The sequence below is a fragment of the Adiantum capillus-veneris genome, chromosome 12 (assembly GCF_014529385.1).
Source record: "Adiantum capillus-veneris isolate H3 chromosome 12, ASM1452938v2, whole genome shotgun sequence".
In the NCBI taxonomy this organism is placed as follows: domain Eukaryota; kingdom Viridiplantae; phylum Streptophyta; class Polypodiopsida; order Polypodiales; family Pteridaceae; genus Adiantum; species Adiantum capillus-veneris.
Window position 1 is genome coordinate 140,511,850 of NC_140942.1, and position 9,052 is coordinate 140,520,901.

Below are 9,052 nucleotides of genomic sequence, written 5' to 3' on the forward strand. Positions count from 1 at the left end.
TCGAGTCACGAAAGAGGGGGAGAGGGTCAAGATATGCAAAATTTCATTGTTTTGGTTGGCTTGTGAAGATAGTACAAGGTCTAGTTGGATATATATGTGATGGTATCTGGTAGCTTGAAGTGCATGGATGTGCAAGGGTGGGGTAGAGAGTTATAGCTACTGAGGGTAGGAATCGACAGTCTCTTGTCTATATGAGTGTCAATTAGCAGACTTTGAGACAGAGTTCAAGGCACACTATAGCTAGAGGACTACTAAATTGGCTACTATCTGTTATTCAGATAATATCCATATCCACTATTGATCGATCATTGAATAGATTATATACAATTACTTCTCTCAAGAAAAGAGGTAGGGCATAATTGAGAGCGAGAGAGAGAGAGAGAATAGACAAAACTTTTATGAATGTGTGTGTGTGTGTGTGTGTGTGTGTGTGTGTGTGTGTGTGTGTGTGTGTGTGTGTGTGTGTGAAGTAACGGGAATGGCCTATGAACTTTGAGAATAGCGAAATTAAGAGAATTAAGGTGAGCATTTTTGTGAGGTCACTTTGAAAACATAGAGGGTGAACTTAATTGATGGTAGCAACATAAACATAGTACTTAATTAACTTGGCATGAACAATACTTTTGCAACAGAGAGAGTATGAGAGGACATGAAAATAGTTGAGGACGGATTTTCTTAGAGCCGATCCCCCCTCCAAAAGGCGTTTGTATTATAGATTCTCCCATCAAGAGGGACTTTGTTACAATACAATCTTTGTGTTTCTTGTGACCTTGGTGATGCTATGAAGATGGAAAGCTTCATGCATCATGAGCTTAACATAAACTTTGCAAAAAGCATTAACTATCCCAAGCCTCAGTCCCAAGGCCTCAAACACCTTCGAAGGTAGAGAGAGCTAGCGGGGAATGAGGGTAGGGAAGAGGAAGACGAAACATTCCCTAGGAGAAAGAAATAGTTCCTCACTTATCATCACTCTTCTTGATTAGCATAGCATAATAGCATAGTAATGAAGATGAAGAAGATGGCAAGCTTAAGCATTGAAGCATGGCTCTTGGTTGGATTTGCATTCCATAGCCAAGAGTGTTGGGGAGAAGGAGATGGAGCTCTTGCATTTTGCACTCCCACACAATGAGAGAATATGTGTGTCTGTGTGGGAGAGTATACCCCCCTCTCATGCTTGGTCCACATTTCTCTCTCTCTCTCTCTCTCTCTCTCTCTCTCTCTCTCTCGTATTATTTTATTATTTCATTTGGACATGTGTCCTCTTTTTCCTCTTTGAGAGAAAGAACTTAATTATTTATTTTTATGTATCTAAATTTTCATTGGACCCCTTTAAAACCTAACCAATCGCATTCAAGCACATCATGAGGGCCACATGTAGAGGATCATTTGAACATGTGTCTTTTATGCTTATTAAGTCATTTGGTTGAATTGAATACTTAAAGGACTTCGTCAATCAAGCAAGAATGTTTTTTTTATGCTTGTTAAGTCATTTGTTTGCAATTGAATACTTCAAGCCTTAGTCAATCAAGCATGGAAGTTCATGCCTCTTGAGAATTTATCTTTGAATTTAACATTTCAAAAACCTTAGTCATTCAAGCATAAAAATCACCTCAAGCTTTGGGCAAGGTTCCCACAACCACTTTAAATGTTTTAGCATCTCATGCTTGGGTATGGTTTCTCTTTGATAGACTACCTTCGTTTGGACCCCTTTTGAAATGTAACCATCTTTTCTCTTGGTCCCTTGCTGAGGTAAATCTAGAAGCACTTATTGCACATTGCTCTTTGGTAGACTATTTCCTTTTGGACCCCTATTGAAATGTAACCATTTCTCCTTTCGGTCCCCTCTTGAGATAGGTCTAGAAGCACATATATATATACTAACTCTTGTTCCCCTTTTATCTGACCATATTAAGTGATCAGTTTAATATGAGTAAATCATTTGGTAAAGTTAGATATTATATTTTATGACATGTGAGAATGGTTACGTATATGTGAATATAATCATTGTGCATAGTAATAAGTAAATTAAAAAAATAAAATAAAATTACTTAGCTATAGATTCGAGGATGATGTCCGGTACAGAAGTGCAGCATGAGGACATGTTGAAATTTGATGATCAATTGAGTAGGCCTACGTGTGAGAGATTTTGAATTTCTTGGCGTCCGAACTCCCTTGTCCTGATAGTAGATGATCAGCAATGTTGTTGAAGCGGTCCCGATAGGAATGTAGTTGTAGGGTATGTTGCTTTTGAAATCACGATTGAATAAATTTGAAGTTAACTGATCAGAGTTTTTTTTATTAAAAAAAAGGTTGAGCAATGGCAATTAAGTAGCATTGAAATTGGCTTGGTGGGTGACCAAAAAAAAATCAAGGTGGGTGGCCACATGGCGAGTTGTGAAGGTTGGAATCAAAGGGTTTGTGTACGGCCAAGAGGTTTGTGATTATGTAATGGCTACCAAAAGTTGATCAAATTGGGTATCCAAGCAAGGACTTAGAAGTGGATGGCTTTTGAAGTTTTAGACATAGATAAATATTGATATATTGGGCGGTAGAAAAAGTGAATAGAGGATGGTCCAGAGGTTAAAGGATCGCTTTATGGGTTAAAGGGTGCTGTGAAAAGATGAGTTTGGTTGAGGATGGCAAAATGCTAAGGACTCCTCGGCTTGCGAGTATGAAGGAGAAAATGTTCCCCAAGCCAAAGCGCCCCTATCGCTACCAGTCCTACAAAGTTTGGCAGTGGTCGATTATGAGGCTTTCTTGCAACCAAGGGGTGACTCCCACGGACCCTTGTTGATTGTACTTGAGTTACTTACTTGGGTGCCATGTGATAGCGAGATCAAGAGTGAACTTCTATTGGCCCTCAGCTACCTTAGTATGTTGCTACCTTAGCTTCTTCCAATTTAAACCATTGTCATCGGCTTCATCTTCAAGCCAAATCAAGATTCAAAATTTTTTATTTTTTTTAAAGCCTTGAGGGTTTTTGAAAGATGTCTTACGACTTATCCTGTCTTCTTATCTATGCTAAATCAAGATTCCCCCTTCATAAACTCCTTTAGCATCTTCTTTCTTTATCTACACTGAATCCCATGGGATTCACTATGGATTTCCGTATGGTATCACGTGAGTGTACAAGAGGGGGGGTTTTAGAGGTTAGACATAAGCGTATACAATAGGGGTAGCCCCCCATTATTTCATGCTCGTACGGTATGCATAAGGGGGGGGGGGGGATATTAAGTGCTTATGCCGTAAGACACAGGCCCTAACAATCCAATTGAAGAATCTTTCACATGGGGGTGTTGTTCTTGGTATTTCAAAGAGTTAATTTGCTCCACTATCAAACTAAGATAGCTATATCAATGAGAAAATATGGTATCTCCCTGTCCTCTCCCTTAGCTAACATCTTTAAGACTTGTTCAACAAGCTTCTAGATTTGTTGGGGTCGATGCTACCATAAACTTGACTAATCTTCTTCTATGTACCCACTAGGCATCAATATCTTGGACATTCAGACCCTCGTTAGCCTCTTCAACATCATCATCATCAATACCACCATGTGCATAGCCATTTTCTACGAGGAGCTACTACTTGTATCCCCTTGTTCACTTTTGCAAGGAGGTGTTTGGAGGACATACTTTTATCTAACGCCTCATCTAAATAGAGTAAGTGGCTCATTGATATCAAGTGATTTGCTAGGAAGGTATGCCATGTGTTGAAGGCATTGCTTGTTTTGTGGTCAATGCATTAACCTCAAATGTTGGCAGCTTGTATATTGCCATGATTATTTTGAGTTTTGACTTCTGACTTTTTGCTCATGGTTTGCAGTCCCTTTTAATACAAGCTCTTGGTGGCTAGACCGTGTCTTTTGCGCTTCAATATGTAAGAGATTCTATACACACATGCATTTCATTCAATCGTCTTTCTTTACGGCTTGATTTTGTGTTTCTATGCCCTTGAACATAGTGCCATGATTGCAAACATTTTGTAATGTTTGTACATTTTCACTAACTAATGGAAAAAAGGGCAGACCCAATTTTCTATTTTGAGAGTGTATCGGTTCTGACACCATAATCCTCCAAATTTTGCGGTGAGTTTTCTATTTGAATATCTAACCCTAGCTGGACCCAACCAAACTTTACTACTCCCCGCCTCATCATTCTAGGTGATGGCCTATTCAGAGGATTTCTTGCTAGCTTATCGCGTTGTGTTTTTTTGTGCTATGCGTGTGAGGCAAAGAAGAGTGGGGTAGAAAGTGACTCTGTGTGTGTGTGTGTGTGTGTGTGTGTGTGTGTGTGTGTGTGAGTGAGAGAGAGAGAGAGAGAGAGAGAGAGAGAGAGAGAGAGAGAGAGAGAGAGAGAGAGAGAGAGAGAGATGAACTTGGTGTGGATCTTGTGCGCAGAAACAGTTTGATCAATAAGCCAGTAAATGGATATGCTTATACCAGTGGGTTTGACTCTACAAGGCCAGTTCAGGATGCTAAGGAGAGGGCATCCTCTCTCCAGAAGAGGTGTGTTGATTATGGCAATGGCAGGCAACAGCAGAGAAGCGAGGGATCGGATCTAGCTACGACAAACAATGGTCTTGGCAATTGTGTCAAGAATGTCACTGTTATGTACCACACCACTAATGGGACTGGTGTTATGTGTGAGGGAAATGGTCTAGATTGCAACAAGCCTAAGGCTGAATGGCCTCGGATATCCGTTAGCCTTTCCCGGAAAGAGAAGGAGGAGGATTTTCTTCTTTTTAAAGGCTCAAAACTTCCACAGCGGCCTACGAAACGGCTCAAAGTGGTGGAGAGAAGGCTCTCTTGGTAAGGCATCTTGCCAGTTAGAATATTTCATCAACATTGTTGAAAGTGTGTCTTAACTGTAATTATATCTTCTTGCAGTTTTGCACTCCAGGAAATTGGCTAAGTGATATCTCCCGTGGTCTCTATGATGTGAGGGAGAAGGAAAGCACAAAGAAGGTATGTCTTTACAAGTCTTAAGAAGCAATTGCTCTATTTTCCTACTTCTTGCTTTAGTTATATGTTTCTTCTTTGCAGAAACCTCGAGGTCTCAAGGCTATGGACAGTGCAGAGTCGGACTCAGAATAGCTTTTGAAATTCAATCAGAGTTTTCAACACAAAGAAGAGGTTTTATATTGGAGGAATGTATGGTGTCTCAAGCATGAATTTTGGGGTTGCACTCTTTGTAATGTTTGACCTTATGGATGGATGCACCCTCATGTAAAGTTGTGGTTGCATTTGTCCTCTTCTTCATGTACTCATCCCAGTGATCTGTAGAGCTGTCAGCATGTCTAGCCATGTTGATTCTGCTATTCTTGCATGACATGCAGCTAGAGTCAGTAAGTTGAAGGCTAGGCTACATATGCCTTCCTTTTAGTGGCACACACAACCAGGGTGCCACTAGGTATATTGAGAAATTGGAGCATTCTCTTGTAAAGTTGAAGACAAAATCAGAGACACCTAGAATGGGTACTGCTCTGATAAATTTTGTTCATGATGTGAAACTGAATTATATCTGATGGTTATAATCATACTGGCTTCAAAGCCAACGCATTTAACATCTTATCAAATTTGTGGCCTTCTTGGTTTTACATAGTTTAAAAAATGAAGATTCATAGCTCATAGCTAGTTTGCAAGAGCCTATATGTAGAGATCAAGGACTTATAATGAGTTTTAGGCTTTTGCTATTCCATCGAGTTCTCTGCGATTCTTCCTTTCTTCATGTATGGAGGAAGCTTTACTTATGGGCCATATGTGGTTTTATGTTTTACAATTGGCAAGCCTTGTGATGCTTTTTAGAGAGATTGCTACGGACTAATGGAAAGTGAGTTTGGACAACTATTGTAAGTGATTGAACATTATGCTCAACAAATAGATGTGTTCGGTGCTTGATCAATTTGTTTACTTTTCAGGTTCCGGATTGATAAAACATCTGGTACATTGTATGCAAGGGGCTTGCTCTGACGAGGTCAAGCAAGGTTCAGATGGTATTGAGGATACAACTGCAGTACATACTGTAGGCTTGGAGGGGCTTTTGCATTGATAAGGTCTTTCTCTATGAGGTATGTTACGTGTTGTTACTGGAAATGGTCGGATGACTTGTTTCTCACTCAGTAAAAGTTTGGATTGAAGACAAGTTTTCTATTGCATTTTGAGGCATGACACACAAGGTACTCATCAGCTGTTTGCACAAAGCTAGCTTCAGTGTTGTTGTGTATCAGTATATTACCCTCTGGAACACAGTTGTCAATACTAGGTCATTGGTATTTGAGGGTAGCAACCTCATTTGTCCCTTTCTCTTATTTGTACATTTCTTTTTTCTTTGCTTTTTATTCCTGTGTTATCCCCTCTAGAAAAATTGTCGTCAGCCTATCTCAATGAACAGATGAGGTGGATTCCTTGTGATTCGGTCTTCTTGGTTTGTTGAATCAATGTTGATAGCAGTTGCAATAGAAAGAAGGTAAGGATTATACATTCTGTGCTTCAGTGACATGAATGCAGGGGAAGGTGGGTGATTGGTCTGACGGGGTGGTTGGTAGTGGCTACAACAGGAAGTACAAGAATTTACATCCGCTCTCCAGACTGGAGTATTTTCCATTATTTCAACTAATCTATTCTTGTAAATTAGCTCTCGAGTCTCCATCAATGATGTGATTTAGCATGAGCCTTCGGTGCTAATTGGTGAGAGAGAGAGAGAGAGAGAGAGAGAGAGAGAGAGAGAGAGAGAGAGAGAGAGAGAGAGAGAGAGAGAGAGAGAGAGAGAGAGAGAGAGAGAGAGAGAGAGAGAGAGAGAGAGTTTCTGCACACTCTCGCAGTAAGGTTTCTTTTGTTTAGTGGGGATGTGGAAGTATTTTTACACTGTCGAAGATGTAAATGGCATTTTCTTCCAGTCGTAACGTTTTAGGAGGATCTCCATGAACAGGAATGGTGCGACTAGAAAGGCCTCCTTTTTTGAACTCCAGTTCATCTCCAACGACTCCCCGCCCTAAGGCCATACCTACGGCGCCTTCGCTAGGCAGGCGAGCAAGCCGGAATGGAAAAGATGACAATGGAGGTTGTTACTTACTTTATCATCGAACTTGCATGACAGAACTTGCATTATCATTTTGCATGACAGAACTTGCATTATCATTGAGTCAAAAGAAAGAAGGAAAGTACAGTAATGAGATTTGATTAGGTTCAATTTTCATTTTTATGTAGTACATTCCTCTTCAAAGATATCTTTTTCATGTCCTTTCGGGGCCTCCTTTCCATCTCTTAAATCTTAAACTCATGCAAGTCTACGTTCAGTGTCAGGAAGAGTAAGAGTTGATGTGCAACTTAGGCCCAGGAACTCTGAGGAGCTATAAAAGGATGCTGATTTTACTGATTATGTGGAGTTGATGCCAGAGGTCTTCTTCTCATTCCTTACCTTGTTGCTTCATGGGAAACTTTACCGGCATTAGCTCAAGACAGGTTCTATATTGTGCCAATTCCTTGTCTTAATCGATCTGTCTTTTGCACTTGTCACAGCTGAAGCGACTAAAGCTGAGGAAGAATAATTGGGACTGTGAGACGTTCCAGTTTGATGAGACTCTGAATGAAACTGCTTCTCAAAAACGAGTCTATGAAGTAGTGACAAAGCCTGTGGTTGAGGTCCTTCATTGCCCCCTGCCATTTTCAACCCCTTTTGTTCAATAGATAGTGTTATAGACAGGGAAATAGAGTCTTTGGGGCTTGTTCTCCGTGTCTAAAGATATTTGCTTAGATGTTGGTTTGGCTTGTGATAGTGGCCTGTTTTGCAAGATATTTTGTATGTTATGTTTAAAACTCTATCTGATTGTATATACTTGGCATCCCTCTTCTTTTTGCATGAAGAGTGTGCGAGAGGGGTATAATGGCACTGTCATGGCATATGGTCAAACAGGCACAGGTAAAACTTTCACCCTTGGCAAGCTTGGGGAGGAAGATGCTGCCAACCGTGGAATCATGGTTCGAGCCATGGAGGATATTCTTGCAGATACATCTTCTGAGCAAGGTTCAGGAACAGTCTCATATCTGCAGGTGACTGCTTTTGGCCTCAGTTTACTCTGTACATGTACATGCTTTGTAATCTTCTTAAACCAAAGATACCTTAAATACATTAGTCTTCTTGAATGTTTGTGTTCCTAGAGAAATGCCTTTCACCTGTTAGTTTTGCAACGATGTACTGTGGTGCGCAGTTGTGCTTCATTTTGAACTTGTTAGGGCGTATAAAATAAATCAATTAGCTTCAAAATTCAGATGGCTGAACTTGAAAAGTTTTTAGGATGGTTTTCTTACTCTGAAAAGGAGCTGCACCTCCCAAGAGCCTAATACTCGTTTATAGTGTACACCTTTTAATGAATCTTTGAGTTGAAAATACTGCTGTTTTGGGCCAATGATTCGCCCCACCCTTGATTGCATGCAGCTCCTATATCTAGCTGAACATACAACTGTCCAGCTCAAGATGAAGTTTCTGTTGTTATGCAACCAAAGGCAAATAACTGACTGCTGGTGGAGGTGTCAAGCAATGATTGTTAAAACATTCAGTCTAAAATATTAAGAGCCTACTGGACGATGGCTAACAGGAAGCTTCAAGCCGATTAGTCATCTTACACTGTTTCTGGACAAGGACGCTGTCATGCTAGGCTCTCAAGTATGCTCTTTCTGCCCCATCCCCTACCTTGTTTTCTCATGTACGCTACTCGCTGCATTTTCCTGGTTTCTCAGGCACTCCATAGCCCTTAGATGAGACAATCACTACACTTTTCCTTATGGAAACCATATAGGGGATGCATACAGTTATCTGACTTTGGAATATAGTATGATTTAGATCCCCAAGACATTCTATATGTTGGATACCATACTTGAGGTTGACTATGTTGTAAGGTCAGAGTAATGTGTCCAACTTGCTGAGGCCAACCTGCGCTCAAAAAGGACTTAAAGAGTCTAAAAGATTTTGTACAATCTGAGTTGAGCTCTTGTTTAGCTAATATGGATTGTACCTGATGGGGAACAAAAGAACATGCTTCTTGTGACCTTTAAGTA

At 40.4% G+C, this 9,052-nt stretch overlaps 2 protein-coding genes and 1 pseudogene across 2 annotated transcripts; all 3 read left to right on the plus strand.

The window, feature by feature from the left end:
- The first annotated feature begins 4,162 nt into the window (after nucleotides 1-4,162).
- On the plus strand, nucleotides 4,163-5,092 carry LOC147446600 (uncharacterized; annotated as a pseudogene).
- A 55-nt stretch (nucleotides 5,093-5,147) lies between these two features.
- Nucleotides 5,148-5,982, plus strand: LOC147446601 (uncharacterized). Its single transcript, XM_086526260.1, has 5 exons — nucleotides 5,148-5,222; nucleotides 5,329-5,343; nucleotides 5,459-5,473; nucleotides 5,804-5,847; nucleotides 5,917-5,982. The coding sequence occupies exons 1-5, from the start codon at nucleotides 5,148-5,150 to the stop codon at nucleotides 5,966-5,968; spliced, it is 201 nt and encodes a 66-aa protein (XP_086382386.1). The 3' UTR covers nucleotides 5,969-5,982.
- Nucleotides 5,983-6,435: 453 nt separating this feature from the next.
- On the plus strand, nucleotides 6,436-8,221 carry LOC147446602 (kinesin-like protein KIN-UB). The gene is made up of 6 exons (XM_086524730.1): nucleotides 6,436-6,464; nucleotides 6,506-6,535; nucleotides 6,946-7,010; nucleotides 7,596-7,639; nucleotides 7,862-8,047; nucleotides 8,156-8,221. Exons 1-6 carry the CDS (start codon nucleotides 6,436-6,438, stop codon nucleotides 8,219-8,221), a joined length of 420 nt encoding a protein of 139 aa, XP_086380856.1.
- The last annotated feature ends 831 nt before the right edge of the window (nucleotides 8,222-9,052 follow it).